Below are 15,669 nucleotides of genomic sequence, written 5' to 3'. Positions count from 1 at the left end.
GGTGTACAGAAGATTGCAGACAGCAAACATCTAAACATCAAAGATGATAGAACATGTATTATACAGGTTTGCTATAAAAGCACAATTTCTCCATCTCAAATATCATAATGGTGGGTCCACTTGTTTTCTATCTTGTCATCTTCTGGATGACTGGATGACTGGCACCTTGAAAATCAGACAAATGGAAACGTGTTTAGTATTAATTTGAATCATCTATTTTGTAGCTGGTAGATATCAAGGCAGGGTTCCTCCACATTGTCATGAATTAGATACTTTTACCAAACCTTGATTTGTTTGGATGGTGTTACAGCTATTTTCTAATGTAACGTTGCTTAGTGAGACAGAATAGAAAAACAAACTGCTAACATTAGCGAAGCTAGCTTTTCTCCATGGCCTTTCTAAGTGTTTACACATTACTATATCGTTCTGCGTCATAGTGACAGCAACTGGACGTAATTATAACAGAAAATGCATGCGAAATTTGTAATGGGAAGTAACGTTATGTCATGCATGTCAACTTGTCACCAGAATGTCTGTGTATAAGTTATACACGAACGACAAGCTAATCAAATCCTGCAGCAGGCTACACTAGCAGTGTAAAGTCATTTGAATAGCCGTGAAAAGCAACAGTTAGCCAAGTGATTACAACATTCCCAGAACAAATTCACAATATCGATAACAACTTGTACATTTCGCTATCATGCGTAACGTTACTGAAATGGGACATGCAAACGCTATAACCATTGACCTATATATAACGTTACTTACCGTGTGTGTACAGGAGAACACGCCAGCTCCGAGTCACTTTGCAGGCCAGATATAGCTGCTCGTAGGGCTCTCCATCTAGTGAAAGCCAGACCGGCAAGGTTGACTCTGGTCTGAGATATTTCTTTTCGGCGGCGATTTGGCTAAAGCATGAAACCGCAGACATACGCTGGATCAGGGAATAGAATGTCAGGAATGCCCGCATAAGGGATCCGCCATCTTTGTCTACAAAATTCTGTTTTGGGCTGTGGGCTGGGAGGGGCTCACTAGGTCGGCCTCTCGGGGGAGGTGTTTCTATGTAAACAGGTTCGGGTAGTAGCTCTACTCTCCAAGAGGGCCATCACAACACAGGGAGGGGGCGTGGCTTAGTTGTAAACACAGAAATGAACCACTGTAAGTCATCATCATATACAAGTTAATGGTTTGGTGATATTTAATAGTGCAGAATCTTACACATAGTGCCTTTAATGCCACCAGGTGTCGGGTCCACGTAAATAAGTACCGGAATGCAAGTAGTCCAAAACCCAAATCCTGTTCCGGCAGGATCCGGCACCAATGAAGCACTGCAGTGCACGGGTTGTGCTTGTGCTTACCTATGCGCTCATCCACAGAGGGCATAGCATACTGTTTCTCTGAGACCAATGGGTTCACTCCCTTCAGGTATCAGGCCCGTGTCCCGGGCGGCCTGCTGGCAGAAGATGGCACTGTTCCCGGGCTCTCTCTGTCCACCACCCCCCTTTTGTCATCTTAGGTACATAATATGCCTTGCCCATCTCAGGGGAAGCAATTAGATTTAGCATTGCTGTCTCCCACTCAAGCATAGCCATCTATCACCACACATGAATCAATGTTATGTGCATTTAAATGTTGGCCAAATCCATTTGGCAGAAGGCCAGCGACAGATTATTTGCACGGGAGGCATGTTTATGATACTCTCATGTGCTGTGTAAGATGCCATCATGTAAATGAAAGAGGAGTGCTGTACAGTATGAGCCCCGTAGCGAGAAGAATACCGACACAACTTCCCGCCACAGTCGATATCCCAATGAGCAATTGTGGTGATAAATTCCGTGGTATGCAGGCTTCTGCTCTTCAGTTAGAATCATCTCTCACCGCAGATCGGTACTGTCCTGACAGTAGCGTTTGTCATTAACGACTAGGGGTGTCACGATACACTCAGTTCACGATACGATACGTATCACGATACTGGGTTCACGATAACGATACGATACGATACGATTTTAACAATATTTTTTTAAACTTGAATAATGACAATATATGACTGGAAAAGTAGTATTTTATTTGAAATGCACAAATACAAAACATGCTGTTGTGGGAAATTGTTATTACAATAACAACTAGAAAAAACATGAGATTGGAGATAAGGCTTATCTTGAAATAGAATGAGTTACACCGTCACTTAGATTTACTTTGAACTAAAAGGTTTCTCAGCAGTATAAATTCTCATTATGCATCTTCAGTTTTTCTTCAAACTCAAACAACAAGACTTTTCTTAATCTATTTTTTATGCATCTTCAGTTTTTCCTGTCAAGTAAACAGTTTTGCCAGAAACTCAATTGAATGGTTTCTCTCCTGTATAACTTCTCATGTGTCTCTTCAGAGACTTGTTCAACTGAACTACTTTCCACACATTGAACTTCAACAAACAAAGACGTTTCTTAGTCTATTTTTTGAAGAAAAAAAAAATTTTTTTTTTTTTTTTTTTTTTTTTTTCCGATATGAGATTTCATCTCAACGATACATATCGTGACGTTTTACTATCGCGAAATTTCGTGGGACGATATATTGTGACACCCCTATTAACGACACATCGCAAGTGTGGAGCTGGTTGGGATTCGGTGCCTGGCTCCGGGGCACATCAGCAGGGTGGCTGTTTGCAGGCATGGGCCAACCCTCCTGGTCATCTTGGTTGATGATGATGACCACGAGGCTGTGAGTGTGAATAATGCGATGATGATAATAAAAACACACCTGCTATTTCTTACCGACATGTTTTCAGCGCAGTTGTTGACTTTGTTTTGGGGAGACAGACAGTTTGATACTCGGGAGGGTAAGGACATGTTCTCTTCTGTTGTGGAGCGTGAGCATACGGGTGTGTTAAATGTCATTGAGCTCAAAGGAGAAGCTTGAGCTCTCATTGGCTCATTGAGGAGGCACCCTAGGGTGCCGCCGAGAATCTTGCACTCGCTCGCTCCCTCTTTTTGCACACACATGTACAGCTTTCCAAAGTGAAGCGAAAGGGTCTCTCTTTCATGTGTGTCTCTCTCTCTGTCCCTGTCTTCCGCTGTCTCACACACACACACACACACACGCACACACACACACACACACACACACACACACACACACACACATAGCGTTTTAAAGTGAAGAGGAAGTGTATGTCTCTGTCCCTCTCTCTATAGCTGTGTTTCCATTACAGTTTTTCGCAAAAGAATTGCGATATTTCTACAACTTCGACAATGTACAATTGCGACTTGTAGGCGTTTCCATTGAAGTTGCGTTTGAGTGATTCCCCGTTGCAGCAGCTGCCACAGTGATTACGCACGGGGATCTGCCCCATATCCCGTCCCCTGCATGCTCAAATCCAACCAATGGTCAATGCAAATCCCAACATGAAGTTACAATGCATATAAACAAGCCTGATTATCAATTCAAAAGAAAATGAGTCGCAAAATGTTGCTGGCTGCGTGAATGCAGTCAGCGCGACAGGCAGAGGAAAAAAGGTAGCCTAATAGCCTACAACTGGTCCGATTTAGAGATGGAGGGGGGAAAAGGCTGATTTGGTTCTATAATTGCACCTGAAACGTGTGCAATGTATTAGCCTACTCACAGTCACTGTATTCACTTCAGACAGCACCACCGCACCAGTGTGTGCTTTTCATCCTCTCATCTCGCCGCTGTGCCAAATGCGCGCACACAGGCAGCCTGCTGTCACCATGGACCGATTTCTGCCATTAAACATTATCTAATTTGCCCGGCTACGCTTTTGCATAACACTCGTCTTTCTGCTAGGTAGCGTTGCTTCAAAGTTTTCCACTTGCTGCGGAGGTTTTGACACGGCTATCGAACCTTACTTACCAAACTTATTTTCCGCTCCTTTTCCAAGGGATAATATGGGTCACATGACGTGCAAATGCGAAAAATGTGTTTCCATTACACTTTTGCGATAAACTTCTATATCGACACGTCTGAAAAACCACCTCATGAGAGCGAAAAAACTTTTTGCGATATTTGGGAGGTTTTTCGAAATTCACGTGTTTCCATTACCCAATTTCTATTGCGATATTTAGATTTTGCGCATTTCTGAGGGTAATGGAAACACAACTAGTGTCCCTCTCTTCCACTGTTACACACACACATGCCCACACACATGCACGCACGCACACACACCCCCACCCACAGTACAACTTTCCAAAGTAAAGCGAAAGTGTCTCTCTCTCTGTGTCCCTGTCTTCCACTGTCACACACACACACACACACACACACACACACACACACACACACACACACACACACACACACACACGCACACACAGTACAGCCTTCCAAAGTGAAGCTCAAATGTCAAGTGCCAGCAATTTCCTTTCTTCCACTCTCTCTCTCTTTTGTCTCTCTGTCTCCCTCTCTCTCTCTCTCTGTCTCTCTCTCTCTCTCTCTCTCTCTCTTCTGTCTCTCTCTCTCTGTCTACCCCCTAGGGCAGTCTTTGCTGCTCTTCCTCCTCCTCCCGCCCCCTCTCACACTCTGTTGCTCAGCTCAGGAAAAGAGAAAGTGCCCGTGAGAAACCTGAGCATCACTTGCAGACTGAGGAGGGAGAGAGCTCACATCGTGTCTTAGCCCGCAAGGTAAGACGATGCTAAGAGGGACAATTGATAGCAATTAGCCTCCACACTGTGCCGCAATTTCCTTAAGTTAGCAATGCGATGAATGCTATGTAACTGGTTCAAACTGAGCAAGCCCAAAACTCCTTCAGTCAGGTTGTGTGTGATGTGTGATCTGTTGATGTCTTGGAGGTTGAAACGGTTGAAACGGGACCCTCGGGGGGTGTGTGTGTGTGTGTGTGTGGGGGGGGGGATGGGGTGTGTGTGTGGGGGATTGTAATCATAGTAAGGCACTGTAGGCTATCGCACGCGCCGACATGTTTTATTCAGTAGCATCATGGAATTTGTGTTGTACAGTGGAATGATTATCAGACTTATTCTTTTCTTTTGAAAAGAAACCAATTAGTGTGAGGCAAAGGATTGTAGGCAAAGGAACATGTTCAGTTTGTATTGAAATAATGTAGAATGGATTGTTAAGGTTGATTTTTACTTAAATTGTATCACGGTCACTAGAATAACTGAATGAAGAATTCTCCAACTTGATGTACACGCTACAGGGTTTGCTTAATACTGAAAGGGCAAGTTGAAATGTCCTGCCTCTCATTATGGCCATACATGACTGTGGGCAAAACAATTGTCCAATTAGCATAGCTTTTTGTTAAGCACTCTGTACATGTCGTGTTGAGAAGGGTGCTATATAAATAAAGTTTTACTTACTTACTTACATATGGACTCACGTTTATCGCCTGAAGTTTTGACTGCCTCTTTTGCACTGGCTGTAGCTATTTGATTTGATAATCTTATGCTATATTATAATTATAAGTACTACAATCTCACAACGGTGCACTTTTAGTTGTTAGACTTCAAGCCTGTTGGCGGCTCTCTGGGAGTCGACCAAATAATTAGGCACAATTTATCTCGATAATACGTCCTTTGCAAATAATGGCATGCCCACAAATAAAGTCACGCCCACTTACGGGTTAGGCATACGAGCCATGGATGTATTACCAAAAGAAAAGTGAGTGAAATGTTTTATGGTCTCACTCTCCCCTGATTCTAAATATAGCGGAATCACTTGGTTTGACCAAGTAAAAGTATTTTTATGCCTCCCCCGGCGATAGCCAGGCCGGAGGCATTATGGATCCGGGTTGTCCGGACGATGTTTGTTATCGCGATATCTGGGGGATGCCTTGACGGAATTTCATAAATTTTGCCTCGAACATCGACTTAGACTCAAAGCTGATCTGATTAGATTTTGGTGGTCAAAGGTCAAAGGTCAAGGCCACTGTGACCTCTCGAATGCCATTTTCAAGCTTGTTAACGCGATATCTCAGGAATGCCTTGACAGAATTTAATCAAACTTGTCTCAAACATCGACTTGGACTCAACGATGAACTGATTAGATTTTGGTGGTCAAAGGTCAAAGGTCAAGGTCACTGTGACCCAGGGGCGGACTGGGATCATAATTCAGGCCGGGCATTAGATACCAAGCAGGCCAGGCCGATAAGGGCCACTGCGTGTGCCGGCGTCCGAAGGGCGGCGGGGAAAAATTTGGGCCGTTTGAAGCTTAATTTGGGCCGTTTGAAGCCCAATTTGGGCCGTTTGAAGCCAGATTTGGGCCATTTGAAGCCCAATTTGGGTCGTTTAAAGCCAGATTTGGGCCGTTTGAAGCCCAATTTGGGCCGTTTGAAGCCAGATTTGGGCCGTTTGAAGCCCAATTTGGGCCAAGTCCAATTTTACAATGAGATGCACCCACTTTAACCCTGAATAAAGTAATAAAACCACTAGTAAACCAGTAGGCGGCGCCTGGCCTGCTGTTCAGTGAGTGGCCTGGCCTGGCCTGCAAATTTTTTTTTTTTTTTTTTTTTTTGCAGGCCAGGCCACCGGGCATTTGCCCGACGTGCCCGATTATGCAGTCCGCCCCTGCTGTGACCTCTCGAACGCCAGTTTCAAGCTTGTTAACGCGATATCTCAGGAATGCCTTGACGGAATGTAATCAAACTTGTCTTAAACATCGACTTGGACTCAAGGATGATCTGATTAGATTTTGGTGGTCAAAGGTCAAGGTCACTGTGACCTCTCAAACGCCATTTTCCAGCTTGTTAACGCGATATCTCACGAATGCCTTGACGGAATTTCATAAAATCTGCCTCAAACATCGACTTGGACTCATGGATGAACTGATTCGATTTTGGTGGTCAAAGGTCAAAGGCCAAGGTCACTGTGACCTCTCGAACGTCATTTTCAAGCTTGTTAGCGCAACATCTCAGAAATGCCTTGACGGAGTTTCATCAAATTTGTCTCAAACATCGACTTGGACTCAAGGATGAACTGATTAGATTTTCGTGGTCAAAGGTCAAGGTCACTGTGACCTCACGAATGCCATTCCCAAGTTCGTTAAAGCGATATCTCAAGAACGGCTTGATGGAATTTCTGCCAATTTGGCTCAAACGTCGACTTGGGCGCAAGGATGAAAGAATTACATTTTGGTGATCAAAGGTCAAGGTCACTGTGACCTCTCCAACGCCATTTTCAAGCTTGTTAACGCCATATCTCAGGAATGCCTTGACGGAATTTCATCAAATTTGCCTCAAACATTAACTTGGCCTCAAGGATGAACTGATTACATTTTAGTGGTCAAACTTCAAGGTCACTGCCACCTCACGAACGCCATTCCCAAGTTGGTTAACGCAATATCTCAAGAGTCAAGAATGGCTTGATATAATTTCTTCTAATTTGGCTCAAACATCGACTTGGACGCAAGGATGAACTGATTCCATTTTGGTTATCAAAGATCAAGGTCACTGTGACCTCTCGAATGCCATTTTCAAGCTTGTTAACGCGATATCTCAGGAATGTCTTGACGGAATTTCTTCCAATTTGCCTCAAATGGCGATTTGGACTCAAGAATGAACTAATGTCGGAGGCATAAGTCCGCGTTGCGGTCGTTCTAGTTACTAGTGGACCTGTGGGGACCCCTCTGGGAGTTAGGTTCCCCTGGTCTGGAACATGATGATATCACTGATGACATCATCACTGAATGTATAGCCTCAGCCAGGAAGGATGACATCACTGATGACATCATCACTGATGACATCATCATTAGGTAATTAGGGCAATCACCTAATTAAAAAATTGCGGCTCCGTCAGGTCACCTGCACGCCGCACAGGTGCTCTTTACTAACCCCTGAAAGTTTCCGCCCAATCGCACGTAAAACGGCATAGCTGTGGCCGGATAAAATTCTGCTCACACACACGCACGCACACGGACACTTCTCATTCTTATTAGTAGAACAAGTGGACCCTTGGGCACCCCCCTGGGAGTTAGGCCCACCTGGTCTGGACCATGGCATCACCACTGATGATATATACAGTATAGCCTCAGCCAGAAAGGATGATCATCACTGATGACATCACTGATGACTTCATCATTAGGTAATTAGGGCAACCTCAATTAAAAAATCCAGCTCCCTCAGGTCACCCGCACGGGTGCTCTTTACACCCCCTGAAAGTTTCAGCCCGATCGCATGTAAAACAGCATAGCTGTGGCCGGATAAAATACTGCTCACTCACTCACACACACACACACACACACGCATGCACACAGACACTTCACATTCTTATTCTTAAATCCCTTGGTTCATATGCCTAAGAGGGTGTGACTTTGGCTCTCTATATTTGACAGTAGTGAGGTGCCAGCCATGTCTACACCAGGCAAGAGGACTCAGTGGAGGGAGGACCTGCAGCACTTCCGTAAGGACCATGGCTTCTCCAAGAAAGTCCTGCTCAACTGCTGCCTGGTGCGACGCATCATCAGCTGGGCCTCCCCAAACCCCAAAGGTACAGTACAAACACCTCCCATTTAAGGCCATGTAGCCACACAGTATCCAGTTGTGGTTAACTGAAACTGCCTCTGATTACCAGGTTCGTTAACAATTGAGCGTAATCCAAGTTAGTTTAGATAAACTTTGAACGTCAGTGCTGTGTTTAACGAATCTACTAAGTTAAGTAAAGCTACGTAAGTTAAGTAAATTGCTTTGGTTAGTGATGATCTCGTCTTAGTCTAGTGACCTTTTTAATAAGCTTGACTTTGGGGATTTTAGAAAGAGTTGCCATGATTGTTTTGTTCAATCATGGCTTGACATTTAGTAGTACTAGGAGTACTAACTAAAAACACCTTCCCAAGAACAAAAGTGGCATTCCAGTGGGCATGGAAGCAGCACTGATCTTTATTGCTCTTTATAATCAGTTCTAAGCTCTAGTCATACAGTATTGTCACCTTCTTTGCAGCAAAAAAAGGATCAGCATTGTTTATAGGGCTGTGTGTGTAATATGTGTCATCCGTTATTTCATTGTTCAAATAGCTGTGGCATAGAAACTTCCAGCCTAAATGTAAAAATGATACACAGTGGAAATAATACCATGGCCAATGATATATATAGGACATAGAAAAGTAAAGGTTTCATTCCCCACTGTTTTTGTTGAATATCCCCCAATCCACATGGTTGTTAAACCAGTGTAATGAGCAGACTATGATGTGGAGGATTGCTTGATTATGTGCTGTAATATGTTAGACTTAATAATGGTAACTTTCCATTTTGGAAAAGAATAAAAACAAACAAAATCATAGAAATAGATTTTTGAGTTCCAGTTCAGAACTACACACTGGGGTCTCATAACCAAGTTTAGTGCTGTTAAAAAGTCTAAAAATAACTAAAATACTGCAACACTATGATGCCGCACGCACACACACACACACACACACACACACACACCATTTTCTATGTGGCTACACACAATACACAATATACAATTTCAATCATGAGAGACTCGTAAGACATTTTAACAATCTTTATTGAATCAGAATAAACAGTTTGAGTATGGCGTATGACTCCATGGTGTGACGCTCCTCTTGCTATGAGAGAGGGGGGCGTCAGTGCTGTATGAGATAGAAAATCCCCCCTATGGGGATTTGCTTCAACAGGAGTCATGACATTGGTGGTGATCTGGGGAGGGGGTGGGGTGAAGCTTTTGCTCTGGAGATGGTGGATGATTGCGGGATGCTGGCACGAGGTGAGTGATGACTGCACAAGTGTGATTTAAGCTGTGGTGATGGGGGCTTTATATAGTACCAGGAGAAGGGTATTTATGATGTCATAACTGACGCCATTCGGGCAACTGACGTCACCTTGTAAAGGTGACGTCATAGAGATGGTGATGTCAGTGATGGTGACGTCATTTAGTGTCGTCATTTGGGCTGAGGGGTATGAGAGCATGGGGTGCTCTACCTATGCCTTTTAGTCTTCCATGATTGAAATTCAGTCCAAGACTACACAACTGTAACGCTAAATGATATTTTGCCTGACTTGGAGCGGAAACAATGGAACTAAAGCCGGGGTCAAGAATTGTATATGATCCTAAAAGCCGCTCAGGCTGTCAAGAGCATTTAAGAAATATTAATGTGGTATTGATCAGTCATGCTTTCACCTTATAGCAACACGGGGATTTATGATATCCACGGGCTGAGAAACGACCAGAACTCATTGGTTCCATAAGTCACAGCTGACAGCTCCAGTAAATTAATTCACTTTGAGGCCGGAGCGTTATTGATTCCTTCAAGGGTTGTATATTTACGTTGGTCATATTTATAGCCTCGTGAAATTTAGTATTTTACCACAGCAAAGGTTCCAAGGGAGCAGGCGGAAGTACAGGCTGTAAAACACAATTACAGGATAGATGGAGGGAAACGATAAGTTGCTATTGGCTGGAGGCATTGTGTCACATTTAGATGAATTTAAGAATGTCCATTAGCTGTTGGCACACATGACTCCTTTTTCTTCTTCTCCCCAATAGACCCTTTTCACGGGGGCCATTTTGTGTCGAAAAGGCAGAATAAACACAGGTGCAAGCAAAACACTAATGAGGGTTTCCAAATTGCAATCATGGAAGTTGGAAACCCTCATTAGTGTTTTGCTTGCACCTGTGTTTACCCTGCCTTTTCGACACAAAATGGCCCCCGTGAGAAGGGTCTATTGTACTTGGCCAATTCCCTCTGCTGTCCCGGTCGTTGCACCACCCCCTCTGCCGATCTGGGGAGAGTTGTAGACTAGCACATGCTTCCTCCGATACATGTGCAGTTGCCAACCGCATGGGAGGATCACGCTATTACCCCAGTTTCCTTCCCCTCCCCCCGAGGAGGTGCTAGTGTAGCGGCTAGGACACATATCCTTAATCCGGTTTCCCACCACAGATACGGCCAATTGTGCCCATGCCTGACCAAGGCGGAGGTACCACGGGGGCTCGAACCTGCGACCCTCGTGTTGGTAGGCAGGGAATCTACTGCTGCACTACCGGGATGCCCTGAATTCATGGCTCTTAATTGGGCATTTTTCTGTCTTGCTCAGTGATTGGCATATCATTTGCATAGAGGTAGACGTAATGAGAGAGGTACAGTAAGCTCTTTCAGTTTTTGTTCTGCCTTGAGATGTCATGGCAGAATGTTACTTTGACCCATAGTAAAATGTTCTGAATGAAGATTCATTTATCATTCTTTTCTCATCTGTTCATTGTTGCTGTTTATCAGTGACAGGTCCTTGGTTCTCATGATGGTCTTTGTATCGTAGCTCAGCAACATGCCAAGCATAACCTTAAAAGGCCAAGCTTTTTTTTTTTGAATTGGCAGGTGCTGACTGTTCCATATTGGTATGACCATATTGGTCAGTCCTTATGAAAAATGGCTCTGGCTCGAGTATGATTTATGAGGCTATTAGACCGTCACAAATGTCACTTTAGGAATTCACAAATGTTTCTGCGAGGGAAAAACAACAACAGAGGGACACCTAAAACACTGTGCACATCATGCATGCCAAACGCAGGATTATGTACATTCTCCTTTTCTGAGAGGGATGGCTTCCTTACTCATTTGGTCTTTAACAAAAGTATTATATTGGTGTCAATGGGGCAGGTGCAGTTTATAGATGACTTAATCAACGGAGTTTCATTTTTACTTTGTACTGTGGCTTAGCCATCGGTAGGTCTCAGAGTTCCTACGCACCAGGGTAGGAAATTAGTGGGGGCTCGGGGCAAAATGCCCCTAAAAACTCTAGAATTTCCCTTGGAACTGGGGTGATGGGGGCTTTGAAATGCCCCCATAAAATAAAGAGTTTAATACTTTCTGTATTTTAACATTATTCTGTATTTGCAAAGCGTGACTTGAAAATGGCCAACTAGGCATCCATACAACCCCCGCCCCTCCTCCTACTAGCGTTATTTACCTCAGTGACAGGCAGCACAAGCTAGCTGGCCAGCTAGTTCACTCATGTTTTTGCCAAGTACATTAATAACATGCCAGACAATCAACAGTGTTGTTGAGATAGGAAATGGGGATCTTTAACTGTGATTGTTTATGAACTTTTAGAAATAAAATATGCTTGGATAAGAGTCATTGATTGGTCTGTCATGCTACATAGGTGCAACTAAGGTATTTGAAAAAATTGCCCTGGAAATGATCCAAAATGCCCCTGAAATACAGTATATTTCACAGGGGCAAAAATAGCCCTAGTTTAAAAAAGTTATTTTCCTACCCTGCTGCGCACTATGGAAAAGTATACAACTATACTTACTATACAAGCAGTGGTTTTTCATGGCATTTGGAGTAGGCAGCCAACTCAGCCAAAACGTTGACCACTCTGTGAGATATCGCGGGCCAGACTGAGCTTGATGTCATCGAAAGCAAGGCAAGAAGTGGGTTATGGCGTGCGACTGAACGCGCACTCCTACTACGTAGAGCTGCCTCTAGACACAGCATGTGAACCGGCACTAAGGAAACCTTCCATTTATGGCAGCGTTGCGTTTATTGTTGTTTCCATGGACAAAGTGAATAAACACGGCTACACACATGCCATGAAAATGTAATTATTTAACTTTTTTAAACTCGTTCGGTTCTTATTTATAAAATAAACTAAAGATATGGGTGAAAAAATAATATAATATAATTTATTCAATATGTTAAGGGGAAATTATGCGAGTATAGGTAGCACCGGTTAGTTTACTTGCTCTTTGGCCAGTGATGTTTAGGAACAGTGATAGCAACAGTGATTTTAAAACCATTTATTTACATATGGTAAATGGTAAATGGCCTGCATTTATATAGCGCTTTTATCCAAAGCGCTTTACAATCAGTAGGTAGTATACATTCACCCATTCATACACCGATGGCGGCAGGCTACCACGCAGGGTGCTGGCACACCATCAGGAGCAATTTGGGGTTCAGTATCTTGCCCAAGGACACTTCGACATGCAGACTGGAGGAGGCGGGAATCGAACCACCGACCTCTTTCATCCAAAGCGATTAGTGGACAACCCGCTCTACCTCCTGAGCTACAGCCGCCCCTACATAATTAACATCTAGCTATTAGTATGGAATTTTGAAATGGAAAATGTGTAGGAACCCTGAATGCACCTGCACAGTTATTTGAATCCACCCCCCTAATAACATACAGGCTGGGGGCCGTAGCTGGACCCACACAAGGGGCCAGGTGTTTCGGTCAGCCCCCTCGCTTTTGAATAAGATGGAGCGTTTGTTTAGACTTTCATTCATTTTACTGCTCCTCTCTCAGTGAAGAGATGCTGCTCTTATCCCAGGGCAGGCTGCCTTTCCATACCGATTTAAGTTGTGGGCTCTAGGTAGCCGAAACATGAGCTCAATACTAAACTACAATAAGAAAGATACAGTACATTTTTACAGTACCACTGTAGCAATATATCTTTTGCCTTGGAGGTGAATGAAAGTTTCACTTGCTAAACTCATAAACTCGCTTGGCACTAAGGCACTGTGGTCGCTTGTGTATTGCAGGGAGACGTACCTTTATTTATTATTCCTTAAATAATTCAACCATCAGGATTTATAGTCTGCTACTGTATCTCAGCATATGCTCTGCCATTGGTGTAGAGTGTCACTGGTTTGTGGCGCAGAGTAATCTTATGATCCCCCTGTGCCATTGGCCAGACTGTCCTCTCAAAGACCTGACAGGTGGTAATGGTGCCCTCAGGATGTGGGAGCAGGCTCCAGAAAATGAGCATGCTGACTAAAGCAGGTGTTTCTAGAAATACACAAGCCCCATGCAGTGTCCCCCCAGGACATCAAATCTGTTTTCAGCACAGCTTTGTGCAAATCACTGCTGTCTCTGTGGCTCACTCAAATGGGTCAATTGTTTTATCCACAGGATAAAGTAAGGACGTACTTTCTAAAGTGAAGGTAGCCTTTTTTGCATTAGTTTTAGTATGGAACCTGTTTGGTACTTCTCATTTATAGAGATATAGATTCTATTAGAATTACTTAATCTATTATTCTGACCTAAGTGTAATAGTAGATTTTTTGCACTTGTTAACATGTTTTCTTTAGTTACTTATTTATTGCATATTTATAATGGCTGCCTTTACGGGTTGCACCAAAATGGAATATTTCCTTGTGCTTTTACAATGACAATAAATAATCTAATTTAGATTGAAGAAATAGAGTAGATTAGTCATTATGCTGTTGCCTCATTGTAGCTTTGGCTACAACCTGATAACCTATAGGTTCTGGCTGGTAATATAGGAGTTTCAGAATTCTTCATTAGACCGGTGGTTCTTAAACTTTTTCACATCAAGGACCCCTAAACTGACCCAAATTAGACCACTGATGAGAATTTTGCTTTTAGATGTTTTATTACAGAAAGTGTATGAAAAACATGACCAAAATAGTCATACATTCTGTCATTGTATTAATTATGGATGGAATTATATATGAAAATAAATTATTGCCCTTTTTGCTGGGGACCCCCTGGAACCCCCTCAAGGACCACTGGGGGTCCCCGTACCCCAGTTTAAGAACCACTGCATCAAGATGGAATTATGCTAGGCGTATGAACTGCTGCACGGAAATTAGAGACACGGAATCCTGATGAGAAAATGTTTTGAGCTTTTATACTCCGTGTGCAGGTTTCTCCTCCTTATTTTTGAAAACTTTGTCCGCCCAGCCACGTCAGCATAGTTAGAAAATTTTGGGTGTGCGCGGTCAGGCGAAAACTCGCCGCACGGGAGCCTCGGGGAGGGGTCTGTTTGCTGATTTGGCCGCACGGAGACTCCCGGTCCTCACAGATGCGTCAGATATAATTCAAGCTTAGTGGTGGCTTGGTGTTTTTATGATGTACAGAGGGTTTTTGTTGTTGTTTATGAATATATATATATATATTTTACTTTATACAGGGGGAGTGTCACTGAGATCAATGCTCTCTTTTTCAGGAGCGCTCTGTTCACATTCACACACACATATACCTGGAAGCTGACCAGTACAACCACAGTCTGATCTGCTGGCTACTGAGCAACTCCACTGGAGCAGTTGGGGTTAAGGGCCTTGCTCAAGGGCACCTCAGTTGTGGGAATGAGGGAGGGGCAAGTGCTGCTTTTTCACGTTTCCCACCGAGATTTATCCTGCCGGTCATGAACGGATGACCTTACGGTCACAACCTTGCTTCTCTAACCTTTATGCCACTTATGTACAACTTCCATTATGACATGCTTGTTAAATACATCTATAATATCTGTGTGGGGATATTCATTAATGATAGCTCTAAGATTGGGCAAGTACAATAGGAGCTTCTCGGGATCTTCACAATGCCTTTGTTTGTGTCTCTGGTTTTCCACCTGATCCGTAGAAAGAATCATAGGTTCTATGGTAGACGTCTAAATTCCTACCTCTGAACCTCAATGTACCTCACCTGTACTGCCAGGAGAGGGCAGCAACCAGCAGCTTGAGCGAGATGCTGCACTGCCTTCAGAGCGCTTCAGCAGCAGTGCCTGAGATGCATATTGAACTTGGCAGACCTTATATATTGGAGTAACTTGACAAAGTCATTATCTTTGATGATGAACTTCACTTTGATTATTTCACCCACATTGGTGCAGGCACCTAACAGTAGATGCACATGGCTTCTACTAGCAAGAGTGTCTGGAAAAACAATATTAGGGCTGGCCATTATTTTGTAGGCTTTTTAATGATAAAAAATGCTGATGCTTAACG

The 15,669-nt window shown here is 43.5% G+C and overlaps 1 protein-coding gene across 2 annotated transcripts in view; it reads left to right on the top strand.

Annotated features, from left to right (window-relative positions):
- Window positions 1-15,669, top strand: part of kcnip4a (potassium voltage-gated channel interacting protein 4a) — a gene marked incomplete at both ends in the record, with an annotated part of 256,584 nt that overhangs the window by 37,676 nt on the left and 203,239 nt on the right. Inside the window, one exon of one of the 2 annotated variants that reach the window (XM_083639757.1) lies at window positions 8,309-8,447. The exons of the other annotated variant lie outside the window; for it this stretch is intronic. Coding sequence (XP_083495883.1) covers window positions 8,309-8,447 — 139 coding nt within the window. Of the gene's footprint in view, window positions 1-8,308; window positions 8,448-15,669 lie in introns of those variants that run through there. 2 annotated transcript variants of the gene reach the window in all.

Source organism: Poromitra crassiceps (genome assembly GCF_964638095.1).
Source record: "Poromitra crassiceps genome assembly, chromosome: 7".
NCBI classification, from domain to species: Eukaryota; Metazoa; Chordata; class Actinopteri; order Beryciformes; family Melamphaidae; genus Poromitra; species Poromitra crassiceps.
The sequence above is the reverse complement of the archived record's forward strand: the minus strand, read 5'-3'. Positions and strand labels throughout refer to the sequence as shown.